General features: G+C 48.3%; 1 protein-coding gene across 3 annotated transcripts; it reads left to right on the top strand.

Moving 5' to 3' along the window:
• Positions 1 to 1,622: 1,622 nt before the first annotated feature.
• tmem141 (transmembrane protein 141) lies at positions 1,623 to 14,454 on the top strand. 3 transcript variants are annotated; one of them, XM_056587978.1, is made up of 5 exons: positions 1,623 to 1,802; positions 1,982 to 2,048; positions 3,136 to 3,219; positions 11,133 to 11,243; positions 12,846 to 14,454. In XM_056587978.1, the coding sequence occupies exons 1-5, from the start codon at positions 1,749 to 1,751 to the stop codon at positions 12,923 to 12,925; spliced, it is 396 nt and encodes a 131-aa protein (XP_056443953.1). In that variant the 5' UTR covers positions 1,623 to 1,748; the 3' UTR covers positions 12,926 to 14,454. The 3 variants fall into 3 exon arrangements, with proteins under 3 accessions (XP_056443953.1, XP_056443955.1, XP_056443954.1); XM_056587980.1 differs by lacking the exon at positions 12,846 to 14,454 and adding an exon at positions 11,332 to 12,017 and having other exon boundaries at positions 1,624 to 1,802; XM_056587979.1 differs by lacking the exon at positions 12,846 to 14,454 and adding an exon at positions 12,024 to 12,839 and having other exon boundaries at positions 1,625 to 1,802.
• Positions 14,455 to 24,080: the final 9,626 nt, after the last annotated feature.

Here is a 24,080-nt window from a genome sequence, read left to right as displayed (position 1 = left end):
TGATGGAGATGTATTGGAATCTTTCAGACAGGTAGAAGGTGAACCAGGAGAGGGCGGAGTCAGTGATGCCAATGGATTGCAGACAGCTGAGGAGGATGGAGTGATTGACGGTATCAAAGGCAGCACTGAGGTCGAGGAGGAGGAGGAGAATGGTGAGGGAGCCGGATTCAGAGGAGAGTAGGAGGTCGTTGGTGACTTTAAGTAGGGCTGTTTCAGTACTGTGGTGGGTTCAGAAGCCGGATTGGAATGTTTCGTATAGGTTAATATTGGATAGGAGGTATTGATTGAGTTGTGTTGCGACGGCTCTTTCCAGTAGTTTTGAGAGGAATGTGAGGTTGGAGTTGGGTCTGAAGTTGTTGGGGTCGTCGGAGTCAAGGCCAGGTTTTTTAAGGAGGGGGGTGACGGCAGGAAGCTTAAGATGTGGGGGAACGGTGCCAGAGTTAGGGAGGAGTTGATGGTGTCTGTGATGAGTGTGGCGAGAGAGGTGAAACATATGGCGACACATTAGTGCCATAAAGTGATAAAACATGCATTTGGGCGTATTATATCATAACACACGAGTAGATATTAATTGCGAGCGCGCAAATTATCTCTGCGCGCGAGCGCACTCAGAGCGCTGCTCCCCGAGCGAGGAAAACAGCTCCTCGAGAGCATTACCTCGTTGCAAGCGAGAGCGGGTTCGGTCGCACAAAACAGCCTCAGCCTCTCGCGAATGATGTTCTGCTCTCGCGCGCAAATTTAGTTTTGGCACTATGGGGATGAAACCTCTGTTAAGGGTGGATTGGATTTGAAAGACATGCAAAGGGAAGGAAGTGTGGCTCTGCGATTTATAAATTGTGAAAAAATGAAATTTATTTATTAATCCAATTACAAATCGTTAACTCCGCAATTAATTAAATGTGACTGAATGGTCCTGGTAGCATGTACAACAGATGGCATGTGATTTAACCTTCACAGCATCTACCAACTACTGCCTTAGTTAAGCCTAGTTTAATTTGTATCTTCCATTATATTAAATATAAGGCATGTTATAATATTGTTACTTAGATAGGGCAACAGGACCCTGATACAGAGCCCAGTGGTACGGCCCTGGTGATCCACAGAGAGAAACAAGTAGAGAGGGTGGGATCTACCTGGTGAAGAGTCTGAAGGTTTAGATGGAGGAATATTTATAATTTATTATGGGGGCCGTTTGTTAACTTTTGCTGCTGAAAAACATGTCACTTGTTCCACATTTAGCTCGAGCTTTGCACCATTTTTCCCGGATATGGCAAATGAATACCCCTCCGAAGTGCGCTGCAATCCTCTGGTCACTTTTTCAGAAAATTTGAATTATATGTTCAATCGAATCTACATTTTATATCTTAATCTAAATCTTATATCTAATCGAATCCTGAATCAAAATAATGAATCTGAAGCTATATCTTATGCAGAACTAAATCTTTATATCTAAATCTGAATCCTAAATCTTTCTGTGATTTCATATAAAATTCCCTCTTCATTTTACATTAAGCTTCCCAATGCAATTGCAGTGTTTCTATATGATTATTTTCCCAATCATGCCTCCAGGCCACTGAGCGTCGCTCCATGGAGCGACGCTCAAATCCGTCTCATCCTCTTCGTCTTCTTGTGTTTATGTTCTTTGTTGGCGTCATTCGGAAGGGGAACCTTTCATAACATCACTTTTGTTTGCCCTATGGTTTGCTCGAGCCGCGTACATTTTCATAGACTTTGCAACGACAGGCTAAATGGTTAATATCGGACTGAGGAGAGTAGACGATGCCCTGGCTGCTAAACACCCTGTGGGTATATTGGTTCTGATTCGTTTTTTACTCCAGGATAGGGATGTAATGTTGGACAACAAATGAGAAAAACAACTGATCAGTTATTACTGCACAATCATGCTTTCAGCAACGGTACAGCATTAATAATTACATCAGTAAGCAGATGATGTTGACATGTTGTTTTTTGTAATTATCAGGGTCTACAACAATATGCTGCTTGTCAGTCATCAGCCTTCATGAAGGGCACTGGGACGTTTCTCTTAGGTAACCACTCTGATGACACCATAATAAGCCATAGTAGCCTTGAATGTCACTATTCATACTTTGCACGTGACGTCACGACGACTGGCTGGCGGGCAAGAACAACGTCCTCTAGACACTTCGTAACCTAATCAAGTATCTGCCAGGACGTCGCCCGTTCTACCATACGAACCGAAAGTTGGTATTTTGAGGTGAAAACGATATGCCAGATAGTTGCGGTGCGATTGAATGCACCAACCGAGTGAAGCCGGGGTTATGTTTTCATTTGTTTGCCATAAGTAATGTATTTATAAAACTACGGAGTAAATCTGCCGTCATGGGGATCGCCAGTGTTGCCAGATCGGGCGGGAAACCTGGCCCAATCTGGCAACGCTGGCGGAGGCTTCACTAAACGATCCTAAGCAGTTTTATTTCAGAGTGAAGCAAAAGACTCTGCTGCGCTGGAACTTCAGAAATGCTTGAGAAAATGTAACTTGTGTGGACGCTACCGCATTACATTACTTGGTCAATAAAAGAGCTACTTAAAAGTTATTTGATTCAGAAAAAAACTATTTGTTGGTGGTTTTGCGAGCAGCTAGATACTCACTCACCTTTGCTTTGATTATGAAGATATTCCTGTTTTCCCGGCGACAACGTTGTTAACCCACCCACTCTTGAAAAAAAGTTAGTTATCCGTACGTTTGTAGGCTTTCATTTTTTGTGCAGTAGGACCTATAAGGTGACGGATTCTCTAGGCCTATAAGATAAATGTAAATATCTCCAAACTCCAAGTCTGGTCGAGACCTTGCCAACTTCAAAGCAATGAACACATCAGCGGGTGCTGTGTATGGATCACAAGTTCCGAGTATGTTTATCTTTTCTTGATATCTAATTTGAACATTTATGTTTAAATAGTTGATTGATTGTAGTATTGAAAATCTGAAAGGCTGCAATTCCCCTGGCTGGCCGCTGTTCGTCGCCATTTTGTCGGAGTTTGTTGTCCTCCAGGTAGCCATGGTAGTCACGTGACTGCAAAGTATGAATTGACCACAGACGTATGGCTATCGTCATTGCACATTGGCATTTTTAACCCTGTCATGTATAATTCTAGGTACTGCTGGTTTTTTTGTTCTTCAAAAAGCTTTACAAAAGAGGCTTCCTTATGCACTTCAGTGGAACCTGCTCGTTTCATTTGGTAAGAAATGCATGAAAAACGTCCGGTCAGGGATTGATTTCATACGTTGAAATATAGTATTTTTTCTTTGCCTCCCGGATACCCGCAATGTTTATAACTTCACTGGGGTTGGGTAATGGAGTGGCGAAGTCACGCCCCTTCCGGTAGGGCTCATGGGACCTATGAGATCGAAAAATATGAATGGGTGTCAATAGAGAGAAAATAATTATTTTCTGGTCCCAGTCTTTATATGCCCTGGATTACACATATGTTGTTTGTGGATTTAAATGATAATTTTTCATGCAAAGAAAACTAAAACATTTCGTGAAGAAGTTTGATAATTTTAGGTTTTATGTGAGGCCGCTTTGTGAACTACAGCTCTTCGCTGCTCTCGACGCATATGATATACGTCACCACACCCGCACATGGAACTCGGCACAGAGATGGCACATAGAGATGGCACATAACTAAAACTCTCCACATGCCCCGACTTATAGTGGTTTTCACCTCTTTCTATGCTTTTATCCTCGCCTTGAAAAAAAGTGGTGAAGTGGAGCAGAGAGATCGCCATCTCTGTGCCGAGTTCCAAGCGCAGGTGTGGTGACGTATATCATATGCGTTGAGAGCAGCGAAGAGCTGTAGTTCACAAAGCGGCCTCACGTAAAACCTAAGTTTATCAAACTTCTTCACGAAATGTTTTAGTTTTCTTTGCATGAAAAATTATCATTTAAATCCACAAACAACATATGTGTAATCCAGGGCATATAAAGACTGGGACCAGAAAATAATTATTTTCTCTCCATTGACTCCCATTCATATTTTTCGATCTCATAGGTCCCATGAGCCCTACCGGAAGGGGCGTGACTTCGCCACTCCATAGAGGGCGATAAGGGGTCTAATAGACCTCTGAAGAATAAGTCCCACCTCCGAGCCTCCCGGTTCCCTCGATCAAATTTCTGTGGGAAATAACATTGGGTTGTTGTATGATCGTCAATAACAAACTCGGAATCGTTCACTATCACGGATATAGTGCACTATATAGGGTGCTCGCCATTTTGTAGGGGGGTTCGAATTGGACTTAAAATGCCCAAAATTTGAGTGAACATATGATGTTCCCTACACGTTCCTCCCGTATACCACAATGCAATGCGGTCGTGTTTTTCCGGAGGAGAAGAAGAAGCCGAATATCCGCGAAAACAAATGCATACTTAGCTCGCTCGTTTGGCTCGTTAACTAAACACAATGGGCCAATTGCTCTGTCAGTTAGCATTGCTGCGCTTTAAAAACGTACTCCTTAAAACTGAGGTTTTGGAGTTTAACAAGCAGCTGCGCACAAGGTTGAACGTGATTGCTGTGTAACGACTCCTACAGGATCAGCTGATTCCTAGCTGACTCAGAATAAACTGCTTGGAAACTGGAAGTACTCTTGATTTCTAGTATACCCCAGCAGATGCAGTCTTAACTTAATGGTGGATGCATTTTGTGCTATAATTACCAACAAAAACTTAATGGGAATGTAAAGTGAACTTTAATATAATAAAACTATAATAAATAAAAACGCTAATAATGTGTTGACATATATTATGAAATAGTCTAGCCTACTTTTTTGGAAATCTGAGTCTGGAAACATGCCCTCAACTACGTCAATCAATTACTTGTCATTGTTTCTCTTGGTGTGTGTATGCAAACTTGATTAATTAATTAATTGAAGACAAACTAATAGGCCTATGCAAGTTATTAGGGTAATGTCACGCCTATTAATTCTCGAGTAAGGATCATGTCGATTAACATGTCGTGGATAGAGAACTACAACGAGAGCAAAAAAAAATATTTGCTGCACTGCATTCGAGGTGTTGTGGACACGGTGGAAAATCCCCCCCAAAAAAAAAAATCCTAGTTGGGCACTTTAAGAAACTCCTATATTGTAGCCTGTATTGTACTGAAGGCCTATCTGGTGTAATAAGTGTAAATGTATCATACCTATTAATAATAATTCATAAAACTAATTATGTGTGTGTGTCGGTTAAGATGGAGCCTTGTAGGGCTGAATGATCTATCGTTTTCGACCGAAAATCGCGATCTCAAGCATTACGATTTTGGGATCGTCAAAGCTGCGTTTTTTTTTAAACATTTGAAATCTGTTGCCAGCAGTTTTCATTATTGCATTACCTTAATGGAATTCATTGGTTATATTAATTTATACTGAAACTTGATTTAAAGAAAATAAATCGTGGTTGAAATCGAAACCGCAATCTACCAGAAAAATCGCAATTTCAATTTTTTCTTAAAATCGTTCAGCCCTAGGCCTTGTTTCATCCTGCAAACTGGTTTAGTCTCCTCTATAAGAGTTAGTCAGTTTCGAGATTAGATTAACATGCACAAAATACGCCCTCTAGTGTCTGATGTGAATTACTCTGAAGACACAGCAATTGAGATCAAGGTATAACGCAGCTGCAGGCCAAACCACAAGTACATATGACACAGCAATGGAGCTTAAGACGTCACGTGACTTCTTGAGTTTAAAACCGTGTTAAACTCTTAAAAGTGGCTAAACTAGCGACAGAGCAATTGCCTCAACAAATTTTGGGCTATTACAGCTTACAATCGGAACACATAACCATAGTTAACAAAACCACACTTTCACACCATCGAAATGTCAACAATTTATTTGCGATTTAACGTAGAAAATGTTACATTCAAAATAAAAGAAATAAAAGAAAACCCTGATCAAGGAAATGTAACATTCAACATCAATACAACCTCCAGCTTTCCTCGTGAGTGCCCGGTTTGTTTATATTGTGGTGAATATCAAAAGCAGAGGCGTGCTATATTCTTTCAGTGACTTTATTGAAAGATGCCGAGTTCACCGTAACCACAACCAAAGCTCAACGAGCACCCCGTAACCACAACAAAGCTCAACGTCTTTTTAACTCCTCCCCTAACTTCCGCACTGCAAAGCGTGATGGGAACACATCAACCAATAGCAGTCGTATAACAAAACAACAAACATAACCCCGGCGCTACATTGCCCCCCACCAGAATGTCGACTGTCCCCAGCCGACAACAAAGTCCTGATAGCGACGGGGAGGCCGCCGCCGCCTGTGAGCCCGTGGGGTCGCATGCCCCAACCCCCCACTGTCTGTTCGAGTCAGAGGACTCGTCGGTGTGAGTGGAGCCGTGCTGGGTGAGCTGTGTTTGTCGGGAAGTCCGGCCGCCAGGGGGCGGTAGGGTGCCAAGCGGTCTCTGTGTAGCACCACCACCCGCCCACGGCCATACATCTCACCCGATACACAACATCGGAAAGTTCTTCCAGCACCTCACCGGGCCCCATCCACTGGCTGGTCAGTTTGGGGGAGACCCCCTTTTTCCGGGTTGGGTTGTAGACCCACACCCTCTCCCCCGGCATGAAGGAGCGGCCCTGGCAACGGAGGTCATACCCCCGCTTTTGTCGTGCCCCCGCCTGTTCCTGACGCTGCCTGGCTAACTTGTGAACCTCTGCCAGACGCTGCTGGTTATCCCGCAGGTACTCGAAGCCCAGTATCTTGGGGAGATCAGTGTCGGGGGGGGGGTGCCGAAGGCTAGGTCCACAGGCGTCCGCAGCTCTCTGCCGAAAACATAAGTGTTCTCTTGCACCGCTGAGCGGTGCAAGGTGGCGGTCCCAGTCTCGCTGGTGTCGTGAGGTGACGATGGCCAGTTGCGTGGGAAGCGTCCAGTTGAACCGCTCCACTAGACCGTCGCTCTGGGGATGGAGTGGCGTTGTCCTGGTCTTGCTTACCCCCATGCGTTTGCACACCTCAGCAAAGACTTGAGCCTCAAAGTTCCGCCCCTGATCGCTGTGCAGTTCTTGAGGTGCCCCGAACCGACGGAACATCTCACACACCAGACGCTCGGCTGTGGTCACCGCACTCTGGTCGGGGACCGCATACGCCTCACCCTGGCCAGTGAGGGGTCACTCTCCTGTGCCGCCTGCCACTTCTGGTCTTCCATTGCAGTCAGCCAACCTTCACCTGGCCCGACCTGTCCCGTGGCAGCTACCCGGAGAGTAGCTCCATCTCCCTCCTCCTGGTGTTCACAGTGTCTGCAGTCCTCACAGGGGCGTCGGGACAGGGCATCTGCATTGCTGTGCAGACGCCCAGCTCGGTCCTGTAGGGCCTCGATCCACCGGGCCACCTGACTCAGGCGCCTTGAAGCTGAGCAACCAGGTCAGGGACACGTGGTCCATCCGGAGAAGGAACCGCTGGCCGTAGAGGTAGGGGCGAAAGTATTTATTTAAGTATTTATATATTTGAACGCCTCAACCACCGCCAGGAGCTCACGTCGGGTGACGCAATAGTTGACAAGGAGCGACTGTAGTAAGCCATCACCCTCTTGCCCCCTGCTCCCCCTTGTGACAGGACTGCCCCCAGTCCCATGTCACTGGCATCCGTGTCCACTACGAAGCTGCGGCCAGGGTCAGGAAGGGCCAGGATGGGTGCGGTTGTCAGAGCAGCACGGAGCTGGGTGAAGGCGGCTGCACAGTTTTCCTCCCAGCTGAACTCTCTCCCCTTGTCCGTGAGACGGTGCAGGGGGGCGGCAATTGATGCAAAAGTCACGGACGAACCGTCGATAGTATGAGGCGAGCCCCAGGAAGCTGCGCACCTCACCGACATTTCGGGGGATGGGCCAATTCCTCACCGCCTCCACCTTGGCAGGGTCCGTAGCCACGCCTTCTGGCCCAACCACATGGCCCAGGAACCTGGTCTTGCGCTGCAGTAGGTTGCACTTTTTGGGGTGTAGGCGCAGGCCTGCACCCCGAATGGCTTGGAAGACCTGGCGGAGGTTCTGCAGGTCCAGCTCGAAGTCCATGGCGTGGACCAGAAGGTCATCAAGGTAGACCACGCACTGTTTTCCATGGACGTGAGCCAGAACCCTCTCCATAAGTCTCTTTTACGTGGCGGGAGCATTGCAGAGACCAAAGGGCATCACCCTGAACTGCCAGAGCCCTTGGCTGATGGTGAAAGCCGTCTTGGGTCTTACATCTGGTACCAGCTCCACCTGCCAGGAGCCGCTCCGCAGGTCTAGTGAGCTGAACCACTGAGACCCTGCGACTTTGTCCAAGGCGTCATCTATGCGGGGCAAGGGATAAGAGTCCTTTCTGGTTACATCGTTCAAGTGACGATAGTCCACACAGAACCTCCAGGTGTCGTCCTTCTTTTTGACCGGGAGGGCAGGGGCAGCCCAGGGGCTGTTGGATGGCTCTATCACCCCCGCCTCAGCCATCTCCCGGATCATCTGCTCTGCTGCTTCTTGTTTGGCGTACCCTAGTCGGCGGGCTCGCAGTCTAATGGGCAGGGCCGTGCCAGTGTCAATTGAGTGCTGCACCAGGTTAGTTTGGATGCAGTCCTGATTTCTTGCAGCAAAAATGTCTGTAAACTGCTGGAGCAGGTCTCGCAGCTGTTGACTCTGCTGAGCATCGAGTCCTTCACTGCTCCGCTGGTACAGTTCCTGGATCGCGTTGTCAACATCTGACGATGGGGGCTGAGGAGTCTTAGCCTCCACGGAGGTCGCTGTTGTCGTCTCAGGGGATGGCGGCGTCGATGGTGTGGCGCCTGGTGAACACAGCTGGGCTTGTGTACACCCTATCTTCCCCCCTTGACGGCGCTGGAGGGTCAGCGTCTCCGTGCCGAAGTGAATGGTGTTCCTTAACACATCCACCCTAGCCCCCCCACGAGTCAGTAGATCCAGCCCGATGATGCAGGGGTCTAGAATTTCAGCCACCCAAAACTTGTGGGTGGTTTCGGTGTTCCCCACCTTCACTGGCAGCGGGATTCTCCCCAGCATCCCAGCTAGTTCTCCGGTCACTGTTCAGATCTAACAGTCGGTGGGCGTCCATCCTGTCTCTGGAAGCACCCCTGGGCGCACAATGGAGATGGTGGAGCCCGTGTCCACGAGGGCCCAGCAGGGGTGTCCCTTGATGGAACAGAGGAGGTAGAGGCCGTGTGCGTGGCCCAATCTACCAATCTTGTCGTTGTTCTCAATGGGGTCTATGGTCCGTTGGACGGGTGGCAGTCTCCCCAGGGTGCCTACCCGCATTAGTTTCCCAACTGTGGGGCTCTGTGGTGTTTTGGTGCGGGGGCGAGGCAGTCCGGGGCCCAGTGCCTCACCTCTCCACAGCGCCAGCACGGTTTTGTTGAAACGGCGTTCCCGGGACCCGTGGGTTGGTCGACGTCAGTCTGGTCGAGTTGGCGACGGACGAGCCTGGAAGACGACCCTTCCCTTGACATTCCCTTCTTCATCGCTGACGTCGACCCGGAACCTGGTCGTTTGCATGGGATCGTAATAGCCTCCACCCTCTCTGCCTCATCCAGCGCAGCGTTGAGGCTGGTCGGTGCCATGATATGGAGGTGTTCTTTCAGTCTCTCTGGTGTGAGGCCATGGATGAAGCGCCCAGTGCTAGCTCCTCAAGGGCTGCTTCCTCAAACCTGGGGTAGCCCCGCCATGCATAGAAGTGCACAGATGCGGCATAAGTACCCAGCATCTCACCCTCTTGGCGGCGCCAGCGGGTCAGCTGGTCCCTCATGTTGTCCTTTGAAACCCGTTTGCCAAAGCGTCGTTCCAACGCAGCCGCCAGTATCGCGTAGTTTAGTCGCTCGGTGAGCGTAAGGTCGAGCAAGACCTGCTGCGCCTTTTCCTCTAGTGCTAGAGCATCGTGGGCAGCAGTGGCTTGGTTGTTCCACTGGTTATTCACTGCAGCAAGTCCAACTTGCGCTAGGTACGGCTCCAGGGCTGTAATGCCGGCGTATCGTGGGAGCTTGAAGGTGTCCCGTGGTGATAGGCTAGCGATGGGCATGCTTGCAGCAGTGGCCGGCGGCGAGGCGGTCGGCGGCGTCCTCCCGGCGGCGGCCGGCGACGTCCTCTCGGCGGCGACGATTGACGGCAAGCTCTCCACAACGGTCCGCGACGTCCTCTCCACGGCGGCGGTGAGCAGCGGTGAGCTCTCAGCTCCGGTCAGCGGCGCCCTCCTGACGGCGGCGGTCAGCGACGCCCTCTCCTCGGCGGTGTAGGTCAGTGGTGGCAGTCTCTCTGCGCTGGTCACTCGTCGGCGGTCAGCGTGCTCCACTTCGGCTGACACCCCTCTTGCATGGCGGCGGGGTGCACTGGCACCGTCGGTCGATCACTCACCTTCGCAGGAGGATCTTTGCCAAGACGCTGAAGAAGAACTTCAATCTCGTGGATTTTCTTCGCTAAATAGCTTCTTGACATAGCCAACTTCGTATATAAAAATATAAAATCTGTTATAAAATCCTGTCTTCATCACGCAAATTGACGGAAATTACGTTTAGAAATGTTCAGCGTAGTGTCGGAATTCTCGTTTGTTCGTTCCCTCTATAGCCTATAGTGCACTATATCATCAACACTATATAGGTAAAAGTGAGTTAGTGAATAGGGACGATTTCGATCCCAGCTTCTGTTGGTGGCGATGAAGTAAAAGCTGCGTCATGTTTTGAACTACACGCTTTTTCCATCTAGTTTCGAATGGGTTTTTTGCAGACAATCACAAAAAAACGATTTGAACCTAAATGGAAAAAGTGTAGTTCAAATTGTGACGCAGCTTTTACTATTTCGCACCTACAGTATTTGTTATGTACGATCATTCAAAAAATCCATGTTATTTCCCATAGACATTTGTGACCGAGGGAACCGGCGCCTCGGAAGCGGGACTTCTTTTTCAGAGGTCTTTTGCTGACGAGCACAAAGCGTTGGACCTACAAAACAGACCGTTTTTTAAACGTAAATGAACAGTGTGAGAATAATAAGGGGTATTTGTAACATACAGGCATGAAACCCTGATCTAGAAATACCCCCAGATCCAATTATTAACCCTAAAAAGGCATTATGTGATAGCTTTAAATCACTGTAATGAGATCACACCGAACATCACCTTCTGCCCCTAGTGGCCTCGTCTGTCGGAAGCTACGCAGTGACGCGCTGGGAGACCAGGAAATGCACTGAGCTGTGGTTGCTGTTGGAAAAAGGAGAAATTCCAGATCCAACTCCATCAAAAGGTGAGTACATGGTTAGGGTGCACTCACACTAGGCCATCTGGCAGTGGCTGTGGCCGTTTTAGCACCTAACCGTGCTCAAATCTTCCAGTGTGAGTCTGGCCAGGCCGGGCCAATTTGGCCACTTGGGAGAGGTGTGCTGCTACGGCACGGGCCGCTACGGTACAGATGCTAATGAGCCGACACGCGCACACACACGGCTACGCAACCTGAGCTGGATGACGTATAGTCAATGCGACGACCACGGACATAATAAAGGCGACGAGCCTTCTTTCCCATTAAACGGTAAACATCGCATCAAGCGGTTCAACTGTTGTTGTGTTCTCTGTGTTGTTATCCATTGTTGTTAAAACTCTGACTGGCGGCAGACTTTATTATGGTCCATGCAGCGGACGCTTGGTGATGACGTGTTACGACGTGATGACGTATGTACAAGAGCCTTCCGTGGCCAGGCCACAGCTGCGACGGCCAACGGCCACGGCCAGTTGGCCTAGTGTGAGTGCAGGCCAGAGAACAATGGGGCCATTTGAGCACGGTTAGGTGTGAAAACGGCCACACGGCCACGGCCAGATGGCCTAGTGTGAGTGCACCCTTGCAAACCTGTTTGTTGAACAGCTTCTTTTAATATTTTTTGAAAGTTAAAAGTTTGCCTCAGATCTGTCTTCAGTTAGTATAAAAGGATGATTTCAGTGCTGAAATGTGTCCTTTGTGAATTCCCGTCCATCTGTCCGTGTTAATGAATGCCTATCATTGATGTCATTCTAAAACTTGTTTTAATTTTAGTTCTTAACTTGGAGGAACCAGCTGCCCCGAAAAAGACTTTGTACGGAGATGTGATGGAATAGCATTGAAATGTTCTTTGTATATTAAAATGGCCATGTATATTCATGAATTGCCAAATTATATTTAACTTGGGCTTCAGCAAATCTATGTGTCTGCAATACTGCCTTTTGATTGTTAATTCATTTGTAACTAAAGAAGTAAACAAAATTGGCCTGAACCTTTCGTAATTTTTGTTTGGTGTTAATTTATACAATTCATTCTATCAATGTTGATAACTCAGGCTTTAGTTTGTTTAAAGGGGAAATGCATTTACTATTATGCATTATTTGGCATGGCAATATAAAGAATTATTAAGTCTACATCTACTCTTCTGGAAGGTTCACACAAAAATCACCATACTATCGTTATGTGCTCTGTGCTGATCACGTAAGAAGCAGTGGCAATCATCTGCACAGGTTTGATATTATATTAATATATTATATTCAGGGCATTTAGCAGATGCTTTGGGCCAAAGTGATGGTCATTCATACAAACATTAGCATAGCAGCCAGCTCGTCATGGACATTGATGACATTGCTGTTCACAGGCTACTGCAATGTTACCTGTGAATGCAACACATTGGATTGGATTGCAATACACAGACCCATCAGCTGGTGTACCCAGGGAACTCACAAGGTGTTAGGAAGCAAAGGAGTCTGAAATGACCCCAAATAAGACAGATATGATGGTGGCGGTGCCAGCCCCACGTCAGGTTTAAAAAGCAAGTAATACTGAAACTGAATCTCAAACTTGATCCTGAAATGTATTTAACATATTGTACAGGGAGAGGGCTGTGGCCGCAATCGATGGAGGAGGCAGTCAGCTGTGCAGGAAGGCAACAACAGGAGTATGTAGGGATCTGACATGGACAGGGAATTCTTTTATTTAAACATTCAGAGGAAATCAGGCCTACTGTAGGCCTATGTAAATAAGATTAAAGATGTCTAGAATTATATCTGTAAATGGCAGGTGTACTTTGCTTTTGATGGGGCCATAATGTTATATTAATAAAAAGCATTTTATTGATTGGCACCTTTCAGGCCACTTAAGCACACCTTACATGCATAATTAATAAAATATTAAAAACACTTGGTGGAGCGTGTTTGTCACTTATGTGAAAGAGCTGAGTAACGGAATAAGATGCAGCTGGGCAGGGCGCTGAGAGCTGATGCATGAGGCATGATTGTGGCACGGCAGACAAGTACAGGAGCATGATGGACCGGGATCTGATGAGGAAACAAAGATTTTCTAACTTAAGATAAAATATACTCTGAAGTTTCCAGTTTCTGCAAACAGAAGAGAAAGGGTTTAGTTACGGCTTTGTATCATTAATACGATAGACTGTGACAAACAATCGATAACAAACAAAAAAATTGTTTAAAGCCCACTCACCACATCAAGGTGCAGGCCAAGAGTGGGAACAAAGACTCGCATCAAACTCAGGGGGACAGTGGAACATGTAAAAATCATATAAATACATGAAACATTTACATAAATACGAGACCATAAGATATGTTTGGGTTTCTCTTGTTTTATCTTGAAAACAAAATACACATAACATTAAGAAAAGAAGGGAAGAAAATAAAAGTAATAATAGATAAAGCTAAACTCAGTTAGTGATGGGCATACATTTAAATGTACAAAAATTACAGAGGTCACTGATCGGATGTGCTGTTCAAAAAGAAATGCACTATTAAACTATGCCTTGTGCTCCATGCAAGCTCCAAGTCTACAATTGAACAATGTCTTTTTGCAGTTTTGAGTGCTTTGTGCCAACTTGTGCTCAGTCATGCAAGCTCCAAGTGTAAGATTATTTACAAAAAATGCATTCAATAACTTATGTACAAATAAATGGTTACATTTCAACCAGCAACGAAGTTGGAGTGGCATCAGTGTTGCCAGGTGTACGATAATTATCGTATTTGTATACGATAATTTGGCCCTCTGTACGATGTACGACCAATAATCCCAAAAAAGGCCAAAAATACGATAATTTGACCATTCAGTGAATGTGTGGTTGTAATATGTTGTAATCAGCCTGTCGCAACTGTTTTTTTGTGAACCCTGAAGGCATCTCTTTCCATGTGACAAATTTCAAGCCAATCGTGCTTTTCTAAATGTGAGCTTGCCTCAGAACAACGGCAATGATTGGCTGAATAGTCCGCTGCGCCCGCCCCAGGAAAAAAAAGAAAAAAAGAAAAGAAGAAGAAGCAGAGTACAATATCTTTATTTGAGTTTTAAGCACCATAGCAAAGAGAAATACGGTCTTTGACATTCCTGCAACATGTCAACATATGTCCGCTGCCTTACTATGTTCAGAACAGAACATAAAACAAAATCACATAGAACTGCACTTTATTTTAAGTTAGAACCTGGTGTAGGCACTTAAGTTTTCATAAGTGCAGTTTTTGTTTATTTTATGAATTGTTGTCATTTTGAGGACAGAGACAATGTTGTTTCTCTGAAAATAAAATTTCAATCTGTGAAACCAGATCTTTATTTTCTTGTCAGTTATCATGAATACTATTTCCCTTTTAAACCTGGTGCTATGTCTATTTCCTAACAGTGGGTGGCCTCCAGGCCTCATGATTTGGCTCATTAGTTCCCACCCGTCATTGTTTATGGGGGACACGTTAGCCTAACGCAACTGTGGGGCTGCTGATGAATCCATTCCGTACCAACGCAAAGCCGTGAGTGCCCGTTAGATGCTATTCAACACTCGAGTGACTATATAGCGCATCAATAGCCACCTTATTTTGATTATGACGGGTGTACGATAATTTCCCTAAAAATACGATAATTTTATGTCTCTGGTATGATAATCCTACATTTCCCACCTGGCAACACTGAGTGGCATACACACATAAATAATTGTCATACACCAACATTGTTAACTGTCATACATTTTATATGTTTTTATCAATGTCTATTGCCGCTTTTCCACCGCACATGTAGCTCGACTCGACACGACACGACTCGACACGACTCGACACGGTAGCAGCGCGGGTGCTTTTCCACCGCAAATAGTACCTCCGGGACGTGGGCGGGGTCGTCTGCGCGAAAGGGCCGTGACGTATTTTTGTACGCGACGCAAACAACACCTACGTAACCCACACATGGACAGAACCCACATAACAACAATGGAGAACATCGATGCGATGGTATTCGTGTTCGTATTATTAGCTGGCATGTTGAAGAAGTGGAATATGTTGGCTGCGGCGCTACTATGGCTGTTCTATCGTTACCAGCATGGTTGCCATGTCGCTCTCGTGACTTCGTCACACTCTCTGGCCAATCAGTGGCCGGCCGTCTGCCGACGTCACCTTTTAGCATCGGCTCAGCCGCTTGGAACCTAGAGCGAGGCGGTACTAGAAAAAGCAGCCACTTGAGGTACTAGATCGCGGTGGAAACGCAAAAAAGGCGAGCTGAGTCGAGTCGAGTCGAGTCGTGTCGAGCTGGTACCATGCAGTGGAAAAGCGGCATATGTATGTGGTATGTGTTCCTTTATATGCCTCTTTGCACCATGTACGGCACTTTGGCCAGTGAAAACTGTTTTTAAATGTGCCTTATAAATACATTTTACTTACTTACTTACTATACATAGGTAGCTAAACAAGCAAATGAAAAAATTAAATACCAACACTGAAATGTTAATGAGATTATTGTAGCGCCGAACAGGAAGAACAGGGAGTCAGGTTCTTGGTCAACTAGGGGTCTGTGCAGGGAGTCAGGTTCTTGGTCAACTAGGGGTCTGTGCCTCATACACTGCTCAACTACAGAACACCCTCTTTTATTGCCTCATTCACACGTACATAGAACAGCACACCTAATTAACACACAAGTCATTCTCGGTGGCGGTGGCAACAACAACAGAACAACACACAACAATTGACAATCCCAACCCATTAACAATCCCAACCCATTAACCCCACTGATCATTAATAACCCCAACAACTAGTAACGGACCCAGAACAACAACAATAACAGCAACAATAACACAACAACATGCGCGCCGGGAATCCCCCAGAATCCCCGGCACGAACCCGGAAGTGAATGAACCCGTTGCGAACGCTGGCCGCTACACAGCTCCCATCTGAGGGGTCAGTCGTCCCCGACGACCCCATCACCCGACACATAGTCCTTAAAGTGTTCAGGGGGCCGGCGCCGCCGGTTCGGCCGCTGAGCCCCTCTAGGGGCGACAGCCGCAGGACCAACGGCCCCATCCGGGGAGCCCGCAGGCGAACCACGAGGGGTTCCGTCTCCCTCATCAGCAACAACCGGGGCGAGGGGGCGGTACGGCGAGAGTCTGTCCTGGTGCAACACTACCACACGCCCCCGGGCGCCCGGCATCCGCAGCCGGTACACCACCTCGGACACCCTGTCGAGGATTTCCCCCGGTCCCTGCCAGTGGCTCCGCAGCTTAGGGCAGACCCCCCTCTTTCTGACGGGACAGTACACCCACACCCTGTCCCCGGGTGTGAAGGCTCGTCCCCGGCAGCGAGTGTCATAGCCCCTCTTCTGCCTCACCCCTGAGGCAGCCTGAGCCTGGCGGGTGTAGTCGTGGACCACCAGCAGGCGATCCCTCAGCCTGCGGAAATAGTCCATAGCCGCACCCCCAGCGATCTCAGGCTCGGGCGGAGACCCGAACACCAAGTCCACCAGTGTCCGGAGCTCCCGCCCGAACATGAGGGCAGCCGGCGTGCAGTGGCTGGACTCCTGCACTGCCGTCCGATAGGACCACAGGACCAAGGGCAGGTGGCGGTCCCAGTCCCGCTGGTGCTGGCTGGTGAGGATGGCGAGTTGGGTGGCCAGGGTGCGGTTAAACCGCTCCACCAACCCGTCACTCTGGGGATGGAGTGGCGTCGTCCTGGTCTTGTGCACCTCCAGCCGCCGGCAGACCTCCCCGAAGACCTGGGCCTCAAAGTTCCGCCCCTGGTCGCTGTGGAGCTCAGCAGGGACCCCGAAACGGGCGAACATCTCCTCCACCAGCCTCTCCGCGGTGGTGGCAGCGCTTTGATCCGGCACCGCATACGCCTCGGGCCATTTGGTGAAGTAGTCCATGGCCACGAGGACGTAGCGGTTGCCGGAATCGGTGACTGGAAACGGCCCCAGGACGTCGACCCCCACCCGTTCCATCGGTGCTCCCACCAGGTACTGCTGGAGCGGGGCGTGGGAACGCTGGGCAGGCCCTTTCTGCGCCGTACAGGTATCGCAGCAGTGGACGTGCAGCTCAACGTCCCGTCGACAGCCCGGCCAGTAGAACCGCCCCCGCAGGCGATGCAGGGTCTTGGCGTTCCCGTAGTGCCCCGCTCCCACCGAGCCGTGGACCAGCTGCAGCACCTGGGGACGAAGCGCACGGGGCACCAACAGCTGCAGAATGTTTTTCTTACCCCTAGGGTCCTGCCAGCTGCGGTGGACCACCCCGTTGTGGAGCCGGAAGCATCCCCACTGGGAGTGGTAGGCCTTCACCTCAGGCCCTCGTGCCGACACCTCCGGCCAGCTGGGGCGCTGCCCCGCCTCCAGCCAGTCCCTCACCAACGCCAGGGTCTCGTCGGCCCGCTGCTGCTGCTCCAACTGACTCGCCGTCAGCAGGAGCCAGCCCTCCGCCTCACCGATGGTCTGGTCAGCCTCGGTGGTCTGGAGAGCCGCCACCATCGGAGACTCGTGGACCCGCTCCTCCTGTCGCAGGCAGTAGCGACACTCCAGGACCGCACAGGGCCGCCGGGAGAGTGCGTCTGCGTTGTTGTGGATACGCCCCGCCCGATGCTGGATCTCGAAGTCGTATTCCTGCAGAATCTCCAGCCATCGAGCCACCTGGCCCTCAGGGTTCTTAAAACTGAGGAGCCACGTGAGGGACGCATGGTCGGTGCGGACCAGGAAACGCTTCCCATGTAGGTACGGCCTGAAATGCCGCACAGCCAGGACCACAGCCAACAGCTCCCGTCGAGTCACGCAGTAATTGCGCTCCGCCCGACTGAGAGTGCGGCTGAAGTAGGCGATAGGACGTTCCTCCTCCCCCACCCCCTGGGAGAGGACCGCACCGACCCCCACGTTACTGGCATCGGTGTCGAGGACGAAAGGGCGACCAGCGTCGGGGTACGCCAGGACCGGGGCCTCGGTGAGCACCGCTTGGAGTCGGGCGAAGGCCGTGGCGCAGGCATCGTCCCAGACGTACGGCCGGCCTCCCTCGGTTAAGCGGTGGAGGGGGCTAGCGATCGTGGCAAAGTCTTGGACGAACCGGCGGTAGTACCCCGCCAGGCCCAGAAAACTCTGCAGTTCACCGGCGTTGGTGGGGGTCGGCCAGTCCCGGACTGCAGCTGCCTTGGCCGGGTTAGTGGCTACGCCATGCTCGTTCACCACGTGCCCCAATTACAGCGTTTCCCTGGCCAGCAGGGAACACTTGGCAGGGTTCAGCCGCAACCCGGCCCGGCGGATGGCCCCGAGAACCTCCCGCAGGTTCGCCAGCGCTCCCCCAAAGTCGCGGGCGTGCACCAACAAATCGTCCAGGTACACGACACAACGACTCCGGGGGATGCTCGCCAGCACCCTCTCCATCATCCGCTCGAACGTCGCCGGCGCGTTGCATAGTCCGAACGGCATGACACGGAACTGCCACAGTCCCTGTCCAATGGTGAACGGTCTTGGGTCAGTCTTGGGTCTGGCCTCGGGTGCCAACTCCACCTGCCAGTAGCCGCTGCGGAGGTCCAGGGAGCTGAACCAGCTAGACCCCCCAATGTAGTCCAGGGCGTCGTCGATCCGTGGAAGCGGATACGAGTCCTTCCGGGTGACCTCGTTGAGGCGCCGGTAGTCCACGCAGAACCTCCAGCTACCGTCCTTCTTCTTCACCAGGACGGCCGGGGCCGCCCATGGACTGGACGAGGGCTCGATCACTCCCCCAGCAGCCATCTCACGGACCTTGTCCTCCGCCGCCTGGCGCTTGGCTAGTGCTAATCGGTGGGGCCGCAGGCGGATGGGCCGAGCAGAGCCGGTGTCGATGGCATGCTGCACCAGCCCTGTCCGCCTGCAGTCCTCATCCCGAGCCGCAAAAATGTCCCCGTACTCCTCGAGTAACAGCCTCAGCTGCAGACTCTGCTGTACGTCGAGGCCGGCTCCACTGCGCAGCCAAAGCGCATTGACGGCCTCGGCAGTCTCAGGGGAAGGAAAGGCGGCAGATACAGGGCCGCGGGGAATGCAGGGACCGGGCAGAGGCAGAGGCTCCTGGGGCATAACCCGGCGACTACTCCGCTGGCCGCCAGAGCCCCCGTGCTCCCCCCGTCCGGACTGGAGCGTCACCGTCTCCGTGCCGACGGTGATGGTTGCTCCAGCCAAGTCCATCCTGGCACCCCAACGGTTCAGCAGATCCAGGCCGATGATGCACGAGTCCCGGATGTCGGCGAGCCAAAACTCATGCATCACCTCCCGGTCTCCCACCCTGACGGCCAGCCGCTTCCTTCCCCTCATTCCGGTCTCCTGTCCCGTAACGGTCGTCAGGCGGACGCTGGTCGCCGTCCACCCCCCCGAGAGTGCGCCGGTGGTGCCCGGAAAAACGCCCGGACGCACCAGGGAGATGGTCGACCCAGTGTCCACCAGGGCCGTGCAGGGTCGGCCGTCGATCCTGCAACGGAGGTAAAGGCCCCTGGCGCGGCCCGGGCCGCCAACCAGAGCGCACCGACCGTGGAGAGGGGCAGGAATCCGGAGCGGCGTTCCCCTCACTGGGCCGCTCCGCCGCTGTTTCCCGCCGGACGAGATGGGTGGCGCACAAACATTTGTTTGCCGGTGGAAGGGATAGTGCCACTATCCAATGTTGTAAAATTAATGCACAACCGATCATTTGCAATGTTTGTAATTTTTAATGAACGTATATAATTGTATTTTATATGATATACTTATGTGTTCAAAGCACTGGTAGATTGTAGGCATATATGAATGAATGAATCAGATCATATATCCAAATAAATACACGTTTATCATCTCTTTCTTTGTCTTTTTCCCCCTGCATAATAGTAATCAACCGTACTGTAAATGTGATGCATGAATTAAGTTCTCAGACAATTTCACTTAGTTTTATAAAAATTGAATGGATTTTCCTTTTAATAAAGACAATTCGATCAACCACAACAAAGCTTTTGTGACTTCCCCAAAGAGGCTCCATGCGAAGGAGACATGACCGCATTCATAACAGACAAAAGTCAAATAAATATCGATCAGCTTGATTGCTGCCATGTTTTATTCATAAGCGCACATGTGTTTACAAGCGGACACGCAGTATTAAAAAGCGGAAGCGGAAGCGCTTCCACACTACCAAGTCGTTCCCAAAGTCAGACGTTACAAACGCTAGGAAGCACTCGAGCTAGCACTCTAGTCTCATCTCCATAGGACGCGACTAGCAAGGACGGGTCCTAGCAAGGCTGCAGCCTTCACTTTGGGAAACAGCCCGTTTCTCAATTCGCGTACTTGTGCGTGCTCGTGTGCTCGTGGACTCGTGAAACGTCATCAGTCGTTGCCCGAGCACTGTTCCAATTCGAAGCACGCATCAAGCGAGTACTGTCGTAAAACCCGGAAGTGTTCTTGATGCGTGCTCGATCTCACCGTTTCACCGAGCATGCATCGGAGGTGGCTCGTGGCTGTTTCCCAATGTCAAGGAAGCATGCTCAACGGCCGCCCTTTTAAGGACGCTCCGTCATCGAACGCCGACAAGCACTGTTCCAATGTTGAGGACACTCGAAATACGCCCCCTTTTCGGGTCCTTCGTTTTTGAGAATTCCGAGATTTTTCAAGGATGCATCGTTGCATCCTAGACAAGCCAAAACTACCCACAATCCTCTGCGTTCACTGGGCGGGTTCTTGAAAATGGCAGAGAAGTACACGTTCAAACGAAGTGAAGTTATATTAGTTTTCAGAAATATTTTGTGCCGTATTGCTTTTTATAGATTCATCATGTTAATGCAAATAATCAAGCCTAAAGGCCTGTGCCACTTTTCAAACGTTTTTGCAACTTAATGATACGTTGCTATATTTTGCATGGACGTAGCTGATGTTAAACACCACTGTCACCAATGTCAATTTACTCGCTCACAAGATTACATTATTTATGTATACCTATTTATGTTTTACATTTTTTTTAGGGTCAGCCCAGCAAACGGAGGCTTTTGTGCGCCTTAGGGTGGCGCACAAACATTTGTTTGCCGGTGGAAGGGATAGTGCCACTATCCAATGTTGTAAAATTAATGCACAACCGATCATCTGCAATGTTTGTAATTTTTAATGAACGTATATAATTGTATTTTTATATGATATACTTATGTGTTCAAAGCACTGGTAGATTGTAGGCATATATGAATCAGATCATATATCCAAATAAATACACGTTTATCATCTCTTTCTTTGTCTTTTTCCCCCTGCATAATAGTAATCAACCGTACTGTAAATGTGATGCATGAATTAAGTTCTCAGACAATTTCACTTAGTTTTATAAAAATTGAATGGATTTTCCTTTTAATAAAGACAATTCGATCAACCACAACAAAGCTTTTGTGACTTCCCCAAAGAGGCTCCATGCGAAGGAGACATGACCGCATTCATAACAGACAAAAGTCAAATAAATATCGATCAGCTTGATTGCTGATCGATATTTATTCATAAGCGCACATGTGTTTACAAGCGGACACGCAGTATTAAAAAGCGGAAGCGGAAGCGCTTCCACACTACCAAGTCGTTCCCAAAGTCAGACGTTACAAACGCTAGGAAGCACTCGAGCTAGCACTCTAGTCTCATCTCCATAGGACGCGACTAGCAAGGACGCGTCCTAGCAAGGCTGCAGCCTTCACTTTGGGAAACAGCCCCTGGCTGTTTCCCAAAGCAAGTGCGAAGCAAGTGCGTACTCGCGTGCTCGCAAGTCTGTGCTTGAAGTACAGACTTGCCAAGTACGTGCTTGCAAGTCATCGAGTCCATAGTACGCGTGCTAGGAATTGAGAAACGGCCTATACCAGAGGCTGTTTCTCAATTCCTAGCACGCGTACTACGGACTCGATGACTTGCAAGCACGTACTTGGCAAGTCTGTACTTCAAGCACATACTTGCGAGTACGTACCTGCGATTGGAACAGCAGCAGACTCGATGACGTCACCACCTCTGCTCGTCCGTTAACTGTGCTACGGCCTCCTTTAGGCATATATGCCTACTACTGAACAATATAAACAAATGATATAAAACAGAATCCCAGCTTCTTTCATTTTCAAATAGTAGGCCTATGTAAATATTCTGAATGAATAAAAATTGAAAAGATATGCGTGTCCTGTCATGTGTATAAGCTATACACACACGACTTTATATATATTTATATATTATCTTATATTACGATACGATACGATGTGTTTTTATTCATATCTTACAATCTACTTGTACAATTTGACATTTCATTTGAAATTAAGATATGAAACAGGAGAAAACCCAAAAAAGCTGCAAGGAGCTGCTTGTCGGCGGGGAAACCTGAGACAGGACAAGACATAGAGTAGACGGGAAACATGGACAAAAAATACATAAATAAAAAATACAGTATACAAACCCAAGGTATCGCCGCAGTATCCAAATGGATAGTGCCACGTCACCTCCCTCCCACCCCCCACCCCCCAAACCACAGTAGGGAAAGTACTAGAAATTGCGATCGACAGCAAACAGATCAAATGGGCATATGATAGTTATTTAGATATATTAAAAAGGTGTGATACGTGATCTTTAGACATATTTAGACAGGAATTGTTTTTTAAGCTTTGTCTTAAAGAGCTTGAACGATTTAGACATCTTTACATATTTTTCCAGCTTATTCCATAACTGGAATCCCCGGCAACCGACACTAAAACTTGTGATTTTGAATTTTCGTTTTTTCCCTGTGATCAGGAGTTTATTTCTAGTATTGTGTCTATGCAGGGGATTGCAGATAGGAACAAGTTTACACAGACAGGCATTGGACTGGTTTACAAACTGATACACAATACATAAGTTGAGGAAAACATTCAGGTCGGCAAGCTTAAGTATGCCTGGGCCTTCAAAGAGAGGACCAGTGTGTTCTCTGAAATGTGCCCAGAAGATGGTGCGAATGACTTTATTTTGAAGTGATTGTAATTTATGAAGATAGCTCGGAAAGGTGTTACACCAAATGATATTACAGTAGAATAAATGAGGTTTGAATAAAGATCTGTACAGGGTGAGGAGTGCTGAAAGTGGAAGGTAATTTCTTAATTTAAAAAATAGACCAGAATACATGGATAATTTCTTGGTGAGTTGCTCAATATGATATTTAAAATTTAAGTATTCATCAATGTGGACCCCCAGGAATTTTGTATTTTTTACTCTTTTTATTTCATGTCCGTCAATGTTAAGGCACATGTTCTCTATGTGTTGTCTATTTTTATTAGATCGGAATACAATATAATTCGTTTTTTTTGTATTCAGAGAAAGTTTGTTGCATTTAAGCCATAAATTCACTTTCTCAATTTCTTTATTGGCAATTAATTGCAGCACAAGCGGATCTTTGTGTGATAAGTTTGTATCATCCGCAAAAAGTACTTTCTTGAAGATATTGGATGAGTTGACAAAATCATTCATATAGATAATATAGAGTAGTGGCCCCAAAATTGACCCCTGGGGGACCCCATGGTTTATGATTTCTTTACTAGATTCTTTGCCATTTATACGTACATATTGTTTTCTCTCATAAAGATATAACCAATCTAATGCAACACCTCTAATACCGTAGAAATAAAGTTTATGAAACAGAATCTCATGATCAATTGTGTCAAAGGCCTTTGACAAGTCCAAGAAGATGCCAACAGAGAGATCTCCTTTTTCAATAGCATCATATATATTTTCAGTTAAATCAAGAACCGCCATACATGTAGTTCTTTTTTTCCTGAAGCCATATTGAGAAGAGTCAAGAATATTACATTTGTTTAGGAACTTAATTAGTCTGATGTATACAATTTTTTCAAATATTTTAGAAAGGGAAGATAAGATTGAAAT

This window comes from Gadus chalcogrammus, chromosome 4 (genome assembly GCF_026213295.1).
Source record: "Gadus chalcogrammus isolate NIFS_2021 chromosome 4, NIFS_Gcha_1.0, whole genome shotgun sequence".
NCBI lineage: Eukaryota > Metazoa > Chordata > Actinopteri > Gadiformes > Gadidae > Gadus > Gadus chalcogrammus.
Note: the sequence above shows the minus strand (reverse complement) of the source record. Positions and strands in the feature narration are given on the sequence as shown.

Bases quoted from the DNA above. Each gene is read 5' to 3' on its own strand.
- tmem141 (XM_056587978.1), top strand. From the start codon at position 1,749: ATGGTTAATATCGGACTGAGGAGAGTAGACGATGCCCTGGCTGCTAAA. The intron at 1,803-1,981 runs GTGGGTATATTG...TGTAATTATCAG, and splicing joins CCCTGGCTGCTAAACACCCT to GGTCTACAACAATATGCTGC. The intron at 3,220-11,132 runs GTAAGAAATGCA...TTCTGCCCCTAG, and splicing joins GAACCTGCTCGTTTCATTTG to TGGCCTCGTCTGTCGGAAGC.